The 21,971-nt window shown below is 41.2% G+C and overlaps 1 protein-coding gene across 1 annotated transcript in view; it reads left to right on the top strand.

Moving 5' to 3' along the window:
• Positions 1-21,971, top strand: part of EFHC2 (EF-hand domain containing 2) — a 220,788-nt gene that overhangs the window by 128,476 nt on the left and 70,341 nt on the right. Inside the window, exon 11 of the mRNA XM_040266147.1 lies at positions 1,403-1,533. Within this exon, the coding sequence (XP_040122081.1) occupies positions 1,403-1,533 (131 nt within the window). The remainder of the gene's footprint in view (positions 1-1,402; positions 1,534-21,971) is intronic.

A 21,971-nucleotide genomic window follows, 5' to 3' on the forward strand; every position in this document is an offset into this window, starting at 1 on the left:
TCTGCGTGGTCTCTCTTGAGGGCGGGCCAGGGCAGCACCCTCCAGGGCGGCCACACCACCTCTCCATTTGCAGCGTTAGGAACTTGGACTAGCACAATACCAGGAATGGGTAGCTCTTCAAAAGCACTGAATTCAGGTGAGGGGCTCAGTAATAGGGCAGTTAAATTTCTGGAGACCAGCAAGCTTGGCCAGGAAACTTGACTCCTTAAAAGCTGAGGGGCCTTAGACATGTGCCTTCCCTTTCCTCATCTTTAAAATGGGAGTACCAACGGTGCCTATTTCAGAGAGTTGCTGTGAAGATTAGATGTGGTAATCTGTTTTAAGTGCTTAGCTCTGTGTGGCCCATAGGAGATGCAGTGTACAGTTTACAATAGCTATCGTAATTAGGGTTCCATTTTTAAACACAGTGCACACCTGTACTTTAATATAAAAAATATATAGCATGAATATGTATGTATGTATGTGTATATATATATATGTATATATGAAACATTAAGGGCTTTTCTCCTTTCCAAAAGAGAAAAGCAAGGTAGGACATTGTCTGGTATCAGCATCCCAGGTAAAAACTGCATTTTCTTAAAGCTACCTTTAACAAGGACATTCTAAGCAGAGAAAGATTAATATCAGTCTAAGGGGTCTTTTTGTAAGAGCTAGTAGATCCTATCATGGAAATAGATGAAATCAAAAAAAGGGAGGGAATGCCACTGACCTGCTCCCCTGCCTCCCCACAAATCCCCAGTGACAGAGGGGAACTTTATGTTAAGTTACCATCAATGTTTTTATTTCCACAATGAGTCTTTTCTAGCTCTTTGCTATAATATAATTACTTATATTATAATGTCAATATAATTACTTACAGCCTTGTGCTTTACTCAGTTGAATAAGAAGTATTCTTACAGAGTCAAAAATCAAATCACAGTATAGGAGACAGGAATTGGGGGTCTCCTGGGGGGAGGGCGTGAATGTAGGGGACCACAGTGCCTGTAGACCTTGGGCACCCATCCTCTCTCTGCCCAGGGTATTGCCTGGTGGCCAATGGTTCCAGGGATCCCACTCTTAAGATCTGGAGAAAATGGGGATCCACTTATGCAACTTTGAATTCCCATTCTCTCCATTAGGCTCTCCCAACATGGTGGGCCAGAGTCCAAGGGTCAAAGGGAGGAGGCTGAGGTGGAAGTAGTCGTTCTTTTTTGATTCCTGTGACCTGCTGTCCCGTAAGCTCATTTTTCTCAGATCTGGGCCTGTGCTAATGTCACTGGTTGTCCCAGAGCCTTAGCTGAAGAAATACAAATCTAGTCATGTCTTCTTTGTGTTGGTTTCTGCGGAAAGACATAGCCAGCTTTGCTGGCCACCAGAAAGATTGGGCTCCCTATCTTAAATGTCTGTCATTTCCTCCTCCTAGTTTCCCCTGAGCAACATTGAACTTATTGTACAAAAGTTAAAAGAAGAAGAATGCAAATCCAGAGAGCTCAAGCAGGTGTTTACAACTGTTGACTGTATGCACACAAAGATGGTGGATTTTAATACATTCAGGTAAGCCATAGGCTGCTAGCAGTTATCTCATTGTCCAAAGAACAGAAAGGATGTTTTCTTCCCAAGCGTTTCTTCATTAATTTACTACATACTATTTTTAAAAATTCAGAATTGGTATTTTTTTTATGTTCGTATTACTTCGTGATCAAGTTTTGCCCATTTCTAGTGACTTTTATATATTTGCATATAAAATAAATTCCTAGGGGAGAACAGAGAGACAAAAGCAGTGTAAGCCAGTTGGACACAGGGTCTTGTGAGTCATGCAGGGCATTGAAGGATCAGGGGAGTGCCAGGAAGGCTGCATCTGTATGAGAAAGGCTGAAAGCAGTGCAGCTCAGAGCACCCTCACCCTTTGAAGTGTGAGGAATGAAGAAGCGACGTCTCCCTGAGAATGCCATCCAGTTGGAAAAGATAGAGGAGACTTCACTGATTATCAGAGAAAAGGTGCTGTGCATTCATCTGTGTGTATGTATGCTCACAAACACATTAAGTACTTAGAAAGACGTGAAAATGTAGAAATTAATGGGCAAATATAGGACAGAAGTTAGAAGTACTATAAGAAATCATGAACAACAGAGATTTTTCTCTAAGGTTAAGCTGAATTTCTAGGACTGTCCAGTGACTGAACTAGGCAAATTTCCAAAGAGCAGAAACACAGGGAAATTCAAATTCAGGGCCTGGTACAATTGTGAGATTTCTTAGCCTGAAAACAAAGTGAATGGAGCGTTTAGGAGAATGTAAATTAAATCATGGATGGAGGACAAAGAGGACTTTCTCTTTAGGCTGAGAATTCTGGCTCCTAAAAACAATAGTGGCTAAAAGCTATATAGGAAACTCAGCTTGATGCAGTCAAGATGCGGCTGAGAAATGAAGATGTGAGCCCGGGGGAGCGTGGCAGGGAGGTCTTTCTGACTTTGTGTCTGGAGTTGCCTGTTGCATGAATACCTGGTGACCCAAGCCCTCCATGAGGCCCACAGCGTCCCTGGAGCTCATTTGTTCTTTCAACAAAGCTCTTTTGTATCTCCAAAACGTTCTTTTGAGTGCAGCAGTCAGAGGACATATTTTTATTGTTTAGAATTCCCAAGCTTCTGGGATCAATAAGAATTTATAGTTCTTTGTTATTGTTCATGGCAGTACACATGTTCCTGGCCTTTTGGCAAATAAATGAAGGATGGGGTGAAGGGCATAGACAATTACTCAGGCCGAGGACTAATGGATAGCAGTGGAGGGGAAAACAAATTTCCATCAGAAATGAGGGAGTGGTTTCCTTTTATTATTTTGTGTTCTTTACAAAAGCATCCATTCTCCTCGTACTCTAGCAGTGTCTATTGGAAACACCTTAGTGAGTTTATGGGGCTTTGGGGGAAGCACATAGGCCAGGCAGGAGATCCAAGGAGGGTAAGTTGCTCCGTGGATGGAGGCCTGACCCTAATTGTGGGTGGAATAAAGGACGGCCATGCCATGTGATTGGAGGGTGACCTCAAGGCATCGGATGCTTGGAAAGAACAACTGCGAATATCTAGGGCGTCTCCTGGCCAAAACTTCCTTAAGATGGAAATCAGATCAGGCCATACCTGGCTTGAAAAACCCTTCAGTGGCTTGCGCTCATCCTTACAATAAGATCCAAACGTTTTATTGCAGCCAGCAGGGCCTTGAGCAATGACAATCTGTATTTCCAGTATCATCACTTCTTTTCTTCCCACCTTGTCCTTTGGCCCTGCTGACTGTCACTCACTTTCTCAAACACATTAAGCTCTTTCTCTTCTCCATGCCTTTGCACATGCAGTTCTCTCTGCTGTGAATGTCCATACGCCATCCTTTTCATGGCAAACCCTGGGACTCACTGTAAATGTTGCTTCCTCAGAGGGGCTTTCTTTTTGACTCTTCTACCTAAAGTGGATTTTTTCTTAGCCCCGTGTTTATATTGGGTTGGCCAAAAAGTTTGTTGGCCAACCCAATATTTTTCACTACCCCTGGCACACCTTGTAGTTACTTTATATAGATAACTGTACTTGGTGTGTGTGTCATTAAGTGTGTCTTTTCCTCCTAGAATGTGAGCTTTCTTGAGGGGCAGGGTCCTCGACACCCCTGTTCACTGTCCTAAAACCAGTACCTTGCACTGGGCTAACTACATATCATAGTTCCTGAATGGAAGAGTGAGATTCTAGGATTATTTTGGAGGAGGGGTGTTCTAGTTTGGAGGTCAGCCCTCTTGTTTGCTCCTCACGCTCTTTCTGGGCAAAGGCAAAGGAACTACATAGTTGCTATCACACCACCTCCTGATTTAATTCTGTGCTTGGAGCTTTAACTAGCAAATATTTTTCTTTTATTTCCATGTGTATGTATACAGATATACTCTGGCTCTTCTCACCGAAACATAACCTCTTTGAGGGCAAGGAACTTCTCTTTCTTGTTTTTGGCTTTAGGCTCATCACTTTTCACCATGACTTGTTGAGTGGCTCTATTTTATACAGTCTGCCCTGCTTTGCCTGTTAACTGAAGGTTGAGTTCTCCATTTAGCTCCTCAGGCTCAGACCTTTTTCCTGAATTATAGATCTGGAAATATGAAGGCTTTCAGGACATCTCCCCTTTGGATCCCCCTTAGGCTTTCCAAGATAACTTTCCCTAAATTGACCTCATTTTCTTCCCCTATACAGTCGCAGTTGGGGACCCTATCTTGGTAAAGGCCACCAGACTTGTCCCCAGGGCCTGAGCCAGGGTCTACCTTGTCTTTGCCCTCTCCCCTACCTTGACCTCTCCCACCCTATTGAAATCATATTTCTCTTAAACGCCTTCTCTCCATCCCCAGCTTCACTGTTGCAGTTTGGCTTTTCATCTTTTCACTACTCTCTTGAAAGCTGCAAAACTGATCTTCTTTTCTTAATGCTCACCCTCCAAAGCTTTGCCAGAATGACCTCCCTAAAGTCTTATCATATCATTCCTTGGCTCTAGGGCAAATCCCCAACCTGTTAATGTTTCCTGTAAATTTGGTCATGAGCTGACCCTTGCCAACATCTTTTCCCTTATTTCCATCTCACTCGAAGAATTATTCTTTTGTAGAAGTCACCATTTATCGAGCACTTACCACGTGCCATGCGTCATGTTAAATGCTTTTCCTGTATCATCCACTGGTAGCCCCTCTTGAGTTATTTGTTTACTTCCCTGCCTCCACAATTGGCTCCTGCCAAGTACAATAGATGTTTGTTGAATAATTTAATGAAAGGTCCTATTTCTCAAGGAACATTCTGTCTAAAGCTTGCAGCAAACAAGTAAATAATTGATTACCTTGTACTGGGAAAGGGAACTCTGTCTCTGACTGTAGGGGTATCAGGGAGAGCTAGTCCCAACCCTCACAATTCAAGTGACTTAGGCAACTTGCTTCACCTACTTGCATCTCACTCTTTTGTCCATATAATGATCTCTAAGGCCTCTTTCAGATGCTGACATTCTGAAACTCTTCAAATGTAGGTTTTACTTTTAAAAATTTTTAATTGGAAGATAATTGCTTTACAATGTTGTGTTGGTTTCTGCTATGCAACAGTGTGAATCAGTCATTATTATTTATGTATCCCCTCCCGCTTGCGCCTCCCTCCCTGGTCCCATCCCACCCCTCTAGGTGATCACAGAGCACCAGGCTGGGCTCCCTGTGTCATACAGCAGCTTCCCACTAGCTCTCTCTTATACACACGGTAGTGTATATATGTCAGTGCTACTCTCCCAATTCGTCTCACCCTCTCCTTTCCCTGCTGTGCCCACAAATTTGTTCTCTACTTCTGTCTCCATTTCTTCCCTGTAAATAGATTAATCAGTACTACTTTTCTAGATTCCATATGTATGCGTTAATACATGATATTTGTTTTTCTCTTTCTGACTTACTTTACTCTGTATACAAGCTCTAGTTTCATCCACCTCACTACAACTGACTCAAATTCATTCCTTTTTATGGCTAAATATTCCATTGTATATATGTACCACATTTTCTTTATTCATCTGTTGGTGGACATCGAGGTTGCTTCCATGCCCTGGCTATTGTAAACAATGCTGCAATGAACATTGAGAAATAGTCTTTTTGAATTGTGGTTTTCTCAGGGTATATGCCAAGTTGTGGGACTCCTAGATCATATGGTAGTTTTGTTCCTAGTTTTTAAAGAAATCTACATACTGTTCTCCATAGTGGCTATATCAATTTACATTCCCACCAACAGTGTGATAGGGTTCCCTTTCTCCACATCCTCAAGGAAACCATGAACAAGATGAAAAGACAACCCTCAGAATGGGAGAAGGTAATTATAAATGAAGCCACTTGACAAAGGATTAATCTCTAAAATATATGAGCAGCTCATAAAGCTCAATATCAGAAAAACAAATAACCCAATCAAAAAGTGGGTAGAAGACCTTAACAGACATTTCTCCAAAGAAGACGTACACATGGCCAGTAAACACATGAAAAGATGGCCAACATTGCTGATTATTAGACAAATGCAAATCAAAACTGCAATGAGGTGTCACCTGACACCAATCTGAATGGCCATCATCAAAAACTCTGTATAAGCAATAAATGTTGGAGAGGATGTGGAAAATGTAGGTTTATAAATACACTTGTAAAATGTTCCCTTTTCATATCTGTATTGAAATGGCAGAGGCAGGATTGCAGTGTAGGCCTCTGGGCTTCACGTCTGTGGCCCTGCTTCTCTCCCCTGCTTACATACCTGGCCCTCTCAGGATGTACCTGGGCCTCAGAGCCCAGACTTGATGCTCTGGACAATGGTCCAAGCCTTGGGCATTTCCTTCATTCTCAAGGAAATCATCCAGGCAGGAGCTAATATCCTATCTCTGCATAAGGTGCCATGGTTAATAATGGATTACTGGATTAACCTGTGGGCCTTCCTGAGCTATTTGTCTCAAAATGGACCTGAAGAATACGGGGACAGGTGGAAACAGAAGGCAGTTTGGGGAGGGAGTGTTTCTTTTCTCCTCTTGGGGTTCACTGGTTCTACCTCTAGGCTAGAACTATTTCTCTGGGATCCTTTTTTCATAGTCTGCCAGATGAGCCTGTGAGCACTGTCAGTTGTTATTGAAGGAGTGCAGAGAGCTCTTCTCAGAGCCTTGATTCCTGATGGGCAGATTTTAGCAGAGAGCCAGACAAGGACGAGGCTTATCAGGGCTAGTGTTTTGTACAATTGGAAACATGGGTAGAGTGAGGCTTCTTGATGTGGGCCCTGGACTCTGAACTCAGGCAACAGCAGCAAGGAGGGCCCTATGCCAGGGAAGACGTGGCCAGTCCCTCCCTCCAGCCACCTCCCCAAGCCTTGATCTCCCCATCAGAGATGACACCTGCCCCATGTAGCCTGCATGTATTTTGGATTTCTGTGAGCTCAGTGCTCACTTCTTTTCCCCACCTGGGCTCCAGCCTTAGAGGGCAGGGCATATGCCCAGTTCACCCTGGTATCTTTCCCAAATGCTTCCAGCACCCAGTGTCTCAGGTTGCAGTGAATGTAATGAATTATTAAACCATTCTTTCTCAGACTCCTGTTGTCAATTGCAGGATTGAGAGATTTCCTGTGAGTTTCCATGTGATAAATTCCTTCTAAGATTTACAGCCTCAAGGAAATTTTTGTTCTTGTAAATGTAAAATTCTTCCTGAAAGAGGTTATATAATGTAGTAAATAGATCTGATTTTTGACTTGTTTAGTCGCTAAGTCGTGTCTGATTGTTTTGCAACCCCATAGACTGTAGCCCGCCAAGCTCCTCTGTCCATGGTATTTCCCAGAAAATAATACTTGAATGGGTTGCCATTATCTTCTCCAGGGGATCTTCCTAACCCAGGAATCAAACTCATGTCTCCTGCTTGGCAGGCAGCTTCTTCACCCTAGTGGCTCAGTGGTAAAGAATCAGCCTGCCAAGCAGAAGACCAGGGTTCAATCCCTGGGTTGGAAAGATCCCCTGGAGAAGGGAATGGCAATCCACTCCAGTATTCTTGCCTGGAAAATCTCATGGATGGAGGAGGCTGGCAGGCTACAGTCCCTGGGGTCTCAAGAGTCAGACACATGCATCCAAATCTTAGCTCTGCCATTTTTCATCCTGATGTCCTTGCATAAGTTGTTGAAGAACATTTTCACCTACAAAATGGGGATGGTTATAACGTATATTCATATAATTCATGAATAAAGCTGATAACATATATAAAATTCTTACTATAGCACACTGTAGTGCACTAGAAAATGCACTGTAATGGACACTAGAAAATGAAAACCCTTTATCTCAAGAGTTGGAATAGTTCAAAATAGTCACTGAAAATAGTAGTAGAAATCTATGTCCTGTTTGCAGTATTTCCGTAAATTGTTTATTTACTCTTGATAGAGTCATTGAAAACATTCTTTAATAAATGAGGTTGGAAGAAGCCCTTAAAAAACTTGGAGGCCGTGAAGGTGGAAAATAAAGATTGTTGGTGGACCAAGGTTGGGAAACATTAATCCACTCCATTACTGTCCTTTAACTTCAAGGAAGAAGATTATAAATTTAGTGCTTAGAGCATTGTTATGATCTCATCCTGATTTATCTCATACAATTATCTCTCCTTTTATGTGGTTTTGATCTTTTTTTTTTAACAGCACTGTGTACATTGTTATGGGTGTTTTTATTGTAAGTCTATCATCTTTTAAGGAAGCCACTGGTCTATGAATCTATATGAACAGAAGGAAAAGGCAAATTCCAAAAGCTCTGAAACATGTACTCTTATCTTGAACCAAATAGACTCTTTGACAGCATCCATACCATATATTTGAGATGCCAGCCTCAGCATGCATTTTGAAAACAACATTTTGAACCTTCCTAAAAGCATTAAACATAAACAATGTGATGTCATAGGAAAAAATGCTGGCCTGGGAATCAAAAAGACCGAGATCTTTCATTTGTTTCTGTCACTGCCTGATGGTATTGTTTGTATTGGTGAAGGCAGGCTTAGTGTTTAAAAAAAGCAGAATCATCCCTGGCTAGGTTAAGCAGGAAAGGGATTAACTAAAAGGATCCTGGGTGGTTCACAGTATCTTTGGAAGGGCTGGAGAAATAAGCTTGAGGCTCTGTTCTAGGAACAGTGCCCAGAAGTGGGTTGTAGAACTTGTCTGATGGGAAAATGGCCTCTGTTCCTACTGCACCACCCACACTCATTGCTACATTTGCACTGCTGCCAAGGACTCAATTTTATCACAGCCATCACTATCACTACTTTTGGCAACCTTGTGTCTGATGCTACCCCTGAAAGTTGGACTGTGACACCAAATGTGGCCCATACTTAGCTGTTATACTTCAAAGTCTTATGTGAGCTCCCTGATTGGCAGATCCTGGGTCACTGGCACGTTTCTAACTGCAAGGAAGGCTGGGAAATTAAGCTCTGACTTCCATGTTGGGTTGACAGAGAATAGAATGTGGTAATTTCCCCAAATAGAGATGGGGTATTTAAAAGGTACCCTTTTCATTTACCATGATGGCAAATTCAAGCCCAGATGAGCCAAACAGGGGTCATAAAATGTCAGTAATTAGGAACTGAACTCCTTGTTTGTGAACAAACCAAACAAAACACTTGCCTGGTTTTAGCACTTTGCAAATACTGTTCTGATCCACCCAAGTAGCTAAACAAAATAGAGACTTCTTCCCTATATCCCACTACTTTTGCAATCTCTGACACACCTTTCTGAGTTTAAATTGCCTTGAAGGCATTGGATTACTTTCAAGTTCATAGAGTTTGATAGCTGGCAGTTGTATTTTGTTTGGCTTGTGTTTGTTTTTTTAAATTAAGAGTTTAAAGATAAAAACCTATATTTCTGTCTCCTCTTGAAAAATAGAAAGTGGGCCTACATTTCCCCATGTCAATAATCAGTTAGAGTAAATGGCAGCTGTCCCTCTCAGACTCTGCCTGATCTTTGCATTTTTTCCCCAATCCCTACAATTCCTTCTTGTCTAATGTGTGTGATGTGTGTGCTCAGTTGTGTCCAACCCTTTGGGACCCCATGGACCCACCAGGGGTGGGTAGCCCACCAGGCTCCTCTGCCCATGGGATTTCCCAGGCAAGAATACTAGACTGGGGTGCCATTTCCTCCTCCCTGGGATCTTCCCAACCCAGGGATTGAACCCACCATCTCCTGAATTGACAGGCGGATTCTTTACCACTGCACCACCTGGGAAGCCCTGTTGTCTTATGCCTTCTCCCATTTATTTTGTTTTCATATCCCAGAAGGTACTTAACTAGGTAATCCTTGGACTGGATAATTTTAAGGTCCCTTTGTGCCCTAGGTATAGTGGAAATAGGTAATTAGGGATAATTGTATACATAGCTCAAAGTAGAACTGAAGGCTGATTTTTAAATTAGAACCCAAATGTGATTATATATCTAAAAGACTCAATTTAAAAATGTTAGAACTATTCAGGAAAGTAGCTAAATACAAGAAAACTAACATAGAAAGCAATAGTTTTACTTTATACTAATAATAAACATGAGTTTTTATGCAATGGGGGATACTATTTGCTATAACAACAAATATTATGAAATACCTGGGTGCAATAAAATTGGACGAGAAACGTGTAAGACTAAAATGAATACAGTTGTATACACTTCCTGATAGCTCAGCTGATAAATAATCTGCCTGTAATGCAGGAGATCCTGGTTCGATTCCTGAGTCAGGAAGACCCACTGGAGAAGGGAAAGACTACCCACTCCAGTATTCTGGCCTGGAGAATTCCATGGACTGTATAGTCCATTGGGTTGCAGACTCGGACACGACTGCAACTTTCACTTCACATACGTTAATATTTACTTTCTACCTAACATGTGTATGTCATTGTGCCAAAAAGAATTAAAATTTGTTTGACTTCCCTGGTGGCTCAGACAGTAAAGCGTCTGCCTACAATGCAGGAGACCTGAGTTCAATCCCTGGGTTGGGAAGATCTCCTGGAGAAGGAAATGGCAACCCACTCCAGTATTCTTGCCTGGAAAATCCCATGGATGGTGGAACCTGGTAGGCTACAGTCCATGGGGTCATGAAGAGTCGGACACGACTGAGCAACTTCACTTTCAAAATGAATACAGTTTCAAAACTTTATTATCTCTCTGAATAGGAAGACACTATTTTAAAAATTCTACTCTTGAGGTTCGGCTCGCAGCTCCACCAAGAGACAGGAGTCGGGGCTGGGGTCTGTTTGACTGGGGGCTTCGGCTTCTGTTTCAGGTTGGCCAGCAGCGGCAGCACCCGGGCGCCCCCTGCAGGCAGCAGCGGCCGCAACCACGGGCGGAACAGAAGTGCGCCCCGGTTCGGTGGAGCTAGGCCTGGAGGAGCGGCGCGGCAAGGGGCGCGCGGCCGACGAGGAAAACTAGGGGTCCGGGGATGGCGGCAGCACCGCAGGCTCGGGCGCAGGGCCTGGTGCGGTGCTGTCACTGGGCGCCTGCTGCCTGGCACTGCTGCAGATATTCCACTCACAGAAGTTTCCCTGGGACAAGCTGGAGCGGCTGTACCAGCGCTGCTACTTCTGTCTGAACCGGAGCAGCCTCACGATGCTCATGGCTGTGCTGGTGCTCTTGTGCGCAGCGCGGCTTCCGCTGCAGCTGCCGTACCTAGTCATCCTAGTGGCTACCGTGGGTGTGAGCCTCGTCATGGCCGTGCTCTGCAACCACCCCACCTTCCACCAGGGCCACATGGGCCTGGCCTTCTAAGTGCTCATCTCCGTGGTGCTGGCCATCCAGGTGGTGGGCCTGCTGCTGCTCCAGCCGCACAGTGCCTCCAAGGGCATCTGGTGGACTGTGTTCTTCATCAATACCATCTATACGCTCCTGCCTGTGTGCATGCAGGCTGCGATACTCAGCGGGGTGCTCCTGTCTGTCCTCCATCTGACCATCGCCCTGCACACCATCACCCAGAATCAATTCCTGCTCAAGCAGGTAGGGGCCCACCTGGGCACCGGGACTGGATAGTGGGGTGTGTAGGCCTTGGCCTGACTCCAAAGAGAGGCATCCCACCTTCATCCTTTAAACTAGTGAGAAGATCCAGAGAGACATGGATCTGTCAGCTGTGTGGTGTCTTCTAGCCTCTGACCCCGCTCTGAGCCCCAGCATCTTCCTTCCTTCACAAAAAGAGTGCTCTGCTATGTAATGTTCCCGCTGATAGAAGACAGACCAAACCATGTCCATTACTGTAGGGATGCTAATGAGGAAGGCAGATTTGGAGAGGTCCCCTTCTCTTCCTGTGCTTCTGTCCCTATATATAAGGCCCCTGACCGAAGTGGCTGGACCCTCCAGTCTCTCTCCCAGCCTCTCCCTCAGGAGAGCCACTGACAGTTTGTAGTGAACTCAGTTGAGTCCTGGATGGAGGGTTGATGAGGGAAACCCTAGGCACTCTTTGCCCAATCTTAGGGAGGAGAAATGGTAACCTTGCCAGTTGTCTGAGGCTGGGGGTTTGAGAGCTGGAAATATACCTGAAATTGAAGGAGGACTGACAAGTGTGTTTCATTTACAAAGTGCCGGCAAGCCAAAAAGCTGCCTTCAGCAAAAGTGGGAGCAACTTTTGTGTATGGTGACATTTCCCTCCTGGCCTGAGCAGAAAGCTAGGGTTGTATGTTGGGACCCCCTCACATGGGTGCTCCTGGTTATTGCTTGTGGCTTTTTATCACTCCTGGGATGAGTTAGGTGAGCCTGGAATGATGGGATCAGGAGGAAATAAAACTTCTGCCTGGTTAAAAAAAATTCTAATCTGTCCAAATTAATCTAGATCTGAATCGATTCTAATCAGAATTACAATTCTGTTCTTAGATTTGGTTTTGTTTTGCAGGGTTGAGGGAGAGAAATTGGCTCATTGATTTTTGAGGTTCCTCAAGAAAAATCAGGGATTGAAAAAAATATTGAAAAGGAAGAATGTGAAAGTCCGGATACTAGAATTTATATAATTGATAGATATTTGAAAACACTGTAATGTACTGATAGAGGATTGAACTATCAGTGAAATAGAGTATAAAGCCCATAAAAGATTTATTATTGTGGATTTTATTGTAAGGTACAGAGAAATTCTCAAATCAGTGGACAAAGAATAGATTAATAGTAAAGGTTCTAGTGATAGTTGATTAGGGAACATTTAATACATTTTAATTTTATGGTAGGCAGGGCACAGCTGCCAAAAAACATAAAGGAAAAATTGACTGTATTCACTACAGGAAAATTTTCTATTTCTCTACATCAAAAATGTATTTCTCTATCAACAAACTGAAAAGATAAGGGATAGACTGAGAGAAAATAGTTACAACCAGAGTAAGAACCAGGGGATTGACACATTAAGGATTTATGAAAACGCCTGTAAAATCAGCAGACAAAAATGGCTTAAGGACAAGAATAAACAGTTCTCAGAAGCAATACAAATAGCCTTTAAACCTATGAAAAGAAGCCAAATAATCACACAAGCTGAAACAATAATGAAATAGAGTTTCCACATATTATATTAGTAACATTTAAAAAGAATAATATAACTGGCTCCAGATGAGCGTGTGGGATAACAGGTACTTTCCGTTTCTATTGATAGATGTTTAAATAGGTTCAGCATTTTGGAGGGTAACTGGCAATATCTAATGCTGAGACTCTGTTACCTAGTAATTGCATTTTTAGAAACTTTTTACTCAGAAAAATTTTGACAAGTAGGTTGTAATAGATGTTTGTGTGTGCACTCAAACAATATTTATTGCAGCAAAATTTGTAATAGCAAAAATTTAGACAAAAATCAAATGTCCAACAGTAGGGGAATAGTTGGATAAATTCTTTTGCTTTGGTTTAAGACTGCACTATTTAGCCATTAGGTCTTACCTAGTGGCTCAGTCAGTAAAGATTCTGCCTCTAAGGCGAGAGACCTGGGCTCAATGTCTGGGTGGGAAGATCCCCTGGAGAAGGAAATGGCAACCCACTCCAGTATTCTTGCCTGGAGAATTCCATGGACAGAGAAGCCTGGCAGGCTACAGTCCATGGGGTCATAAAGAATCAGACACTACTAAGTGACTAACACTATTTAGCCTTTAGAAAGGATGATGCTAAGCTGCTGCTGCTAGGTCACTTCAGTCATGTCTGACTCTGTGCGACCCCATAGACATCAGCCCACCAGGCTTCCCCGCCCCTGGGATTCTCCAGGCAAGAACACTGGAGAGGGTTGCCATTTCCATCTCCAATGCATGAAAGTAAAAAGTGAAAGTGAAGTTGCTCAGTCATGTCCGACTCTTAGCGACCCCATGGACCGCAGCCTACCAGGCTCCTCCATCCATGGGATTTTCCAGGCAAGAGTACTGGAGTGGGGTGCCATTGCTTTCTTGGTTAGAAAGGATGAGATATGCCAAATATGCATACTTGAAAAAATCTTCAGTGCGTTAGTCAGGATTGGTTAAGTAATGCTGCAGTAACTAACCCCCAGATCTCAAGGAATTAAATCAGTAAGGGTTACTGTGTGTATCCACTGTTGTCAGACAGAGCTTTGTTCATTATAGTCACTCAGGACTGAAGTTGACAGAACAGGCACTACCTGGAATGTACCAGAGAGAGAAGAGAACTTTGGAGGGTCAAGACCAATAAATCTCAGCTGGGAAGAAAAACATCATTTACACTCTCAATTCATTGGCTAGTATGAGTCACATGGCTCCACCCATATATTCAGAGGAAAGAGGGAAACCAGATGCTAGATAAATAGCACTAATGGCTACCATATATATGTCATGCTGTTTTGCAGATAAAGCAAAAATTCAGAAGTCTGTATAATATGATCCTATTTATGCCAAAAATCTAAAGGTTACATGTACATGTATATTTATATAAATATTTCAAGGATTGTGTATCCTTTGAAGAAATCTTAACAGGCTGCACACCAGTCTGCCTCATTCTTTGATATATTTTTTAAATAATGAGCAATTGTAAAAAAAATTAAAAAGATAAAAACAAATAAAGCTCAAGCAAATAGAACCAAAAAGCCTGGGCAAAGAACAATGAGCATTTGCTGTTTCTTGCTTCAGTTTCCAGAAAGAGCTAATGGCAAATGCTGGCAGAATGTTTTGAGCAAAAGTCAAGAGTCTCAGAATCATAAAGCAAGATATGAGTTGTTCCACTTGATGCTCTACTCTGATTATTGATTTAATTTTAATGTGCTTACTTAAAATTCTTGCATTATGGGCTATAATATTTTTTATTTATGTTTTTAAATCCCAGAGCTTTGAAAGTAAATTTGGGATGGAATAGTTTTTATAACTTCCAAATTCTTATCAAATTAACAACAAAGTCTTACCCCTTTATTTTCCCCACTTAGGCTGTATCACTAATATTTTACTGTATTTGCTTTATCTTGCATCTCTTCATTTGCATACCCCTCTATCTACCCATTAATCCATCTTAACTTCAATGTATTTCAAAGAAAATTAACAGACTTCAGTTATTTCCTTCTAAATATATCAGCATGCTTACCATTTATTTACATTTTTTCCCTTTTGATGTAAAATTTATTGTCAATAAAATGGATAAACCTGAAGTATACATTTGCTTAATTTTGACAAATACACCTGTGCAACCCAAATCCCTGTTAAAACATACATTACCATCATTCAGAGAGTTCCCTCACACCTGATCCTAGTCAGTCCCTGCCCACACCTCCATCCAAGCAGCAATCACTTTTCTGATTTTTTTCACAGTAAATATATTTTTCCTGTTCTAGAACTTCATATAAATGGAATTAAACAGCATGTATTCTTTTGTGGATTCTCTTATTAAGTATGATTTTGAGATTAATCCATATTGTTGAGTGTATCAGTAATTCATTCCTTTATACTGCTCAGTAGTGAATGCTACAATTTGTTTATTCTTTCCCCTGCTGATGAATATCTGGGCTATTTCCAATATTGGGCTAATATGAATGAACCTACTCTCGACATTGTTATGCAAATATTTTTGTGAACATAATTTTTTTCTCTTGGTTATGTAACTATGAATGAAATTGCTGGGACATAGGTATGTGTTTAGTTTTTAAAGAAGCTGCCAGACTTATTATCAAAGAGGTTATACCAGTTTACATTTCCCCTAACAATGTACAGAGGGTCTAATTGCTTCACCACCTTATCAACAATTTGGTATTATTAGGCTTTTTAATGTAAACCATCTGGTAGATATGTAGTAGTGTCCTGTTGTAGTTTAATTTGCATTTTTCTGATAACCTTTGATGTTGAACACTTTTTTCATGTGTTTATTGGCAACAGTTAGACCTGGACATGGAACAACAGACTGGTTCCATATAGGAAAAGGAGTACGTCAAGGCTGTATATTGTCACCCTGCTTATTTAACTTCTATGCAGAGTACATCATGAGAAATGCTGGGCTGGAAGAAGCACAAGCTGGAATCAAGATTGCCAGGAGAAATATCAATAACCTCAGATATGCAGATGACACCACCCTTATGGCAGAAAGTGAAGAGGAACTAAAAAGCCTCTTGATGAAAGAGAAAGAGGAGAGTGAAAAAGTTGGCTTAAAGCTCAACATTCAGAAAACTAAGATCATGGCATCTGGTCCCATCACTTCATGGGAAATAGATGGGGAAACAGTGGAAACAGTGTCAGACTTTATTTTTGGGGGTTGCCAAATCACTGCAGATGGTGACTGCAGCCATGAAATTAAAAGACGCTTACTCCGTGGAAGAAAAGTTATGACCAACCTAGATAGCATATTCAAAAGCAGAGAGATTACTTTGCCAACAAAGGTCCATCTAGTCAAGGCTATGGTTTTTCCAGTGGTCATGTATGGATGTGAGAGTTGGACTGTGAAGAAAGCTGAGTGTCGAAGAATTGATGCTTTTGAACTGTGGTGTTGGAGAAGACTCTTGAGAGTTCCTTGGACTGCAAGGAGATCCAACCAGTCCATTCTGAAGGAGATCAGCCCTGGGATTTCTTTGGAAGGAATGATGCTAAAGCTGAAACTCCAGTACTTTGGCCACCTCATGCGAAGAGTTGACTCATTGGAAAAGACTCTGATGCTGGGAGGGATTGGGGGCAGGAGGAGAAAGGGACGACAGAGGATGCGATGGCTGGATGGCATCACTGACTGGATGGACATGAGTCTGAGTGAACTCCGGGAGTTGGTGATGGACAGGGAGGCCTGGCGTGCTGTGATTCATGGGGTCGCAAAGAGTCGGACACGACTGAGCGACTGAACTGAACTGAACTGATTAGCTTTTTGAGAGATACTGACTGTGAGAGATGGGGAGGGACAGGGAAGCCTGGCTGTGCTGCAATCCATGGGGTCACAGAGTTGGACACCACTTGGCATCTGAACAACACTGACTCTGTGTATTTTGTGAAGTCTCTTTTCAGGTCCTTTGCCAAATTTTATTGATTGCTTGTTCTATTATTATTGAGGTGTGTTCTGCTATTATATTGGCACCCCACTCCAGTACTCTTGCCTGGAAAATCCCATGGATGGAGGAGCCTGGTAGGCTGCAGTCCATGGGGTCACTAAGAGTTGGACACGACTGAGCAACTTCACTTTCACTTTTCACTTCCATGTATTGGAGAAGGAAATGGCAACCCTCTCCAGTGTTCTTGCCTAGAGAATCCCAGGGATGGGGGAGCCTGGTGGTCTGCTGTCTATGGGGTCACACGACTGAAGCGCCTTAGCAACAGCAGCAGTGCTATTATATTTCTCTAGTAGCTTTATGATTTTAGCTTTTACTTTTGAGTCTGTGATTCATTTCAAATTATATTTTATGTATGCTGTTGGATAAGCATGAAGGTTTATTATTCTTAAATTCTTAAAATGCTTACTTGAAAATTTTCTATTATATGCCAGGATTATATTATATTAAATTAAAAAATTCCAGAGCTTTTAAATATAATTTTGAAATGTTTTCAAATTCTTATTAAATTAGTGACTATCTTACCCTTTCATTTTCTCCTTCTTCTGTGACTTAGTTTTTAAAAAAATTTTTTGTTGGTGGAAAATTGCTTTACAATGCATACAGCAATGTGAATTAGTGTGTTTTGCCATACAACAATGTGAATTAGTCCTATTTAGATACAGATATCCCCTCCCTTTTGAACTTCCACCAACCCCGCTCCACCCCCCACATCCCACCCCTCTAGGTCATCACAGAGTGCCAGACTGAGCTCCCTGTGTTATATAGCAACTTTCCACTAGCTATCTGTTTTAATCTGATAGTGTATATATATTAATGCTAGTTTATCAATTCATCCCACACTCACCTTCGCCCACTGAGTGTGACTTAGTTTTGACTATTAAAATGACAAATTCTCCTTTGAAAAAGAAACTGAAGTGCTGATCTTTTATACTTCCAATAATTTCCTTACATAGTACATTTCCATTTCTTGAGGATTGACGTATCCTCGCTACATTAATATCCCAGTTAACTGAGGAATGCCAGGTATCAGTGGTCTTATTAACTGAAGGAAACTGTCTGTTACACCTGTGACAAATTGTATTTTCCAAAGATGGCTACAACAGTGTCCCATCCAAAATGTTCATCTACAATGTGAACTTTCATTGACAATGATTCTTTCATTGACAGATGGTATCCGTGTCATTTCCCCTTGAATGTTGAGTGGCTTAGTGATTCACTTCTAACCAATAGAATGCAACAGAAGTGATGCTGTGTAACGTCTGAGGCCAGGTCAGAAAAAATGATGCAATTTCTAAATTGTCTGATGTGACACTTGCTTTTGGAGCCCTGTACTACCATGTAAGGAATTCTACCAACTTGAGGGTGCCATGCTATGTAGTCCAAGCTACATGGGGAGACCATGTGTAGATGGTAATTCATGTGACAGCCCAAACTGAAATCTCAGCTGATGGCTCTTGCTATGCACTTGATTTATGAGGATAGATACCTTCACACAGGGCTTCCCTGGTGGCTCAGTGGTGTCAAGATTACGACTGCTGTGCAGGAGACACAGGTTCCATCCCTGGGTCAAGAAGATTCCCTGGAGAGGGAAATGGCAACCCACTCCAGTATTCTTGCTTGGGAAATCCCATGGACAGAAGAGCCTGGTGGGCTACAGTCCATGAGGTTGCAAAAGAGTCAGACATGACTTAGCAACTAAACAGACAGATCTTCATATAATTCAAGCCTTCAGTTACAGAATCTTCCAACTTGAAACTCCAGACATTCTTTTGTGCCCTGTCTGAATTCCTGATCCACAGAATCCATGAGCATAACAAAATAGTTGTTTTAAGCTGTTGATTTTTAGAGCAATTTGTTAAGCAGCCATATTTACTGAAATGGCATACAGCAACACATTTTGAAGAATTAGAATACTGATAATATGCAGCCCTCGAATTAAGTATTTGATGTTTAATTTTTTGAGAGACAGCCTGATATCTTTTAGTGCCTCAGAGTCATGACTTCCCAGTTCTTTAATTGCAGAAGTGGAGAAATCCTGTGCCATTGGAAGTTACCCTTGTGAAAAGATCTCCACATCAGTTAGAATGCAAAATATGCAAAATATGGTAGGGGAAAAAAAAGTATCGAAATTATCCTTTGTATGTGTACCTTCCATCTGGAAGAATAGTAGTAAAATTTCCTTCTACCTGAACTGGGCAAGGTGAGGTGGGGCTGGGTACTTTTGTGAAGTTAGGTATGTTTTCCATCCAAAGAAGATGTGGTCTCATTTTCCAAGAACACATTTAATTTTTAAACACTAATTTATTTTTAAATTTACATACACCAAGATTCACTCTTTTTTGGTGCCCAGGGTTCTATGATCGTGATAAATTCCGAGAGTTGTGCCACCACAACCATCACAATAAAGATACAGATCAATCCTACCACAGCTGCCTCCTTACCACCAACCCCGCCCCCACCCCACCCCCCACCCCACCCCCTGCCGCCAAATTAGAGAAAATGCTTTCTCTTGAGTAAATGCCTAGGAATGAAATGTCTGGATCATATGGTAGGCATATGTTTAACTTTCTGAGAAACTATAAAACTTGTTGTTTTTTACATCTTTTATTGCACTGATTTCTGTTAGTGTTTTTCAGCTCTACCATTTCTTCTTGATTATTTCTTAGAATTTCCATCTCTGTTACCCATCTATTCTTATATGTTGTCTGATTTTTGAATTAGAGCCTTTACCATGTTACTCATTTGAAATTCATAGACTGATAATTACAATATCCTGCCATATCTGAGTCTAGTTCTGATGTTTGCTCTGTCTCTCCAACCTCTGTTTTTTGCCTTTTAGTATGCCTTTTAATTTTTTGCTGAAAGCCAGACTATGATATACTAGATAAAAGAAACTCTGGTAAGTAAGCCTTTGGTGATATGATGGTAAGGTGTGGAGGGAGAAGTGTTCTCCATTGCTATGATTAGGCCTGTCTTTTTAGTGTGCCCATGTCCCTCAGCTGTGAATTTCTTAAGGACATTTTAATTTCCTCTCCCACTCCTCTAGGTGTGATAGGATGGCTGGGCAGGCGGGGGTGGGGGCAGTAGGGGCTAGATATGGGTATTTACCTGCCCTTATGTAGAAAGCTCCATGGGGCTGGAGTTGAGTATTTCCCTTCCCCCAGGTTGGTTAGTCTCTGATAAACCCCAGTAGGTTAGACTGGTAAAATAGTTTCCCTTGTTAAGAAGAACAGAAGTCAGAGAGGACTTTTCTTTGATATTCACTATGAGAACCTGATTAAGCTCCTGGAGATAAAACTCACAGAAATGTAGGGCTCCCTTGATGACTGGCTTCCCCTGGAATTTTTATCTCTTAGATTTGTCCACATGGAGTCTCCAGAAATTCATCAATTACATCAAATTTATCCAAGTCCAGATTTTCTTATCCTGCTACTGGTTCCCACAGAGGTTTCTGCTGGTTTCTGCTTGTGGGTTTCTGCTAAGTCATGATACTCTGTATCTGTGTGTCTATTTGTCTTTTCAATTTGGGGGACAGTGGTTTGCCCAGTGACCTCCCTTCTCAGATGGATCTAAGAACAGTTGTTGATTTTTCAGTTTCTTCAGCTTTTTTACTTCTCAAGTTGTTTTTTAAAGTGATTGTATCATTCTTATTTTTACCAAGAGTCTTTGAGAGTTCCAGTTCTTCTACATGCTTCCCACACGTGGTATGGTCTGTATGTTTAATTTTAGCCATCCTAACAGAGGAATAGTAGTATTTCTTTGTAGTTTTTACTTGAATTTTCCTAATGATTAATGATGTTAAACATGTTTTTTTGAACTTCTTTGCCACCCATAAATCTTCTTTGGTGAAGCCAGAGGAGATTTCAGGTCTTTTTCCCAAACATTTTTTGAGTTTCTTGTTTTCTTGTTCCTATTTTGTAAGTTCTTTATTTATTCTGGATACAAGTCCTTTATCAGATATATGATTTCCAAATATATTTGTCTATGACTTGTGATTTATTTCTTTAAAAAACTGTCTTTTGAAGAGAAAAAGTTTTAAATTCTGATTAAGTCCTATTTATCAGTTTTTGCTTTTGTGGATCATGATTTTGGTATTACATCTAAGAAATTTTTGACTAATCCAAAGTCACAGATGTTTTCTACATTTTCTTCTAGAGGCATTACAGTTTTAAATGAGATCTATGATGCACTTTAATTTTTTGTTTGTGGTATGAAATAAGGATTGAAGTTTTATTTGTTTTTCTTTTTTTTTAGATCTAAGGTTTAGATTTTATTTTTTAATTAATTTATTTTAATTGGAGGCTAATTACAATATTGTAGTGGTTTTGTCATACATTGACATGAATCAGCCATGGGTGTACATGTTTTTTATATGTAGATATCCATTTTTTCAGCACCATTTGTTGAGAAAAAAACTATCATTTCTCTACCAGATTGCCTTTGAATTGTTTTTGTAAATTAACGTCCATATATGATGGGCCTTTTTCTGTTATGTTCTGTCAATCTGTCTACCTTGTCACTGATGCCACACTTTCTTGATTACTATATCTTTATAATAAATGTTGAAGTCAGGTAGTGTTTATTCTCCAACTTTGTTCTTCTCTTTCAAAGTTATTTTGGCTATATTAGGTCATTGTATTTCCTTTGGAACTTTAATCAGCCTGTCAATTTTAAAATTTTATTTCTTAATTAATTAATTAATTTTAATTGGAGGATAATTACTTTACAATATTGTGTTTTTTTGCCATACCTCAACATGAATCAGCCATGGGTGTACATGTGTCCCACCATCCTGAACTCCCCTCCCACCTCCCTCCCCTCCCCACCCCATCCCTCTGGATTGGCCCAGAGCACCAGCTTTGGGTGCCCTGCTTCATGCATCAATATTTGTAGCCTGTAAATTTATACAACAAACCCTATTGGGATTTTGACTGCAGTTGCATTAAATCTTTAGATAAATTTGTGGACAACATTGAGTCTTCTGACTCATGAACATAGTGTATCGCTTCATTTGTTTGTGATTTAATTTATTTCAGA

This window comes from Oryx dammah, unplaced genomic scaffold (assembly GCF_014754425.2).
Source record: "Oryx dammah isolate SB20612 unplaced genomic scaffold, SCBI_Odam_1.1 HiC_scaffold_23, whole genome shotgun sequence".
Classification (NCBI taxonomy): Eukaryota; Metazoa; Chordata; class Mammalia; order Artiodactyla; family Bovidae; genus Oryx; species Oryx dammah.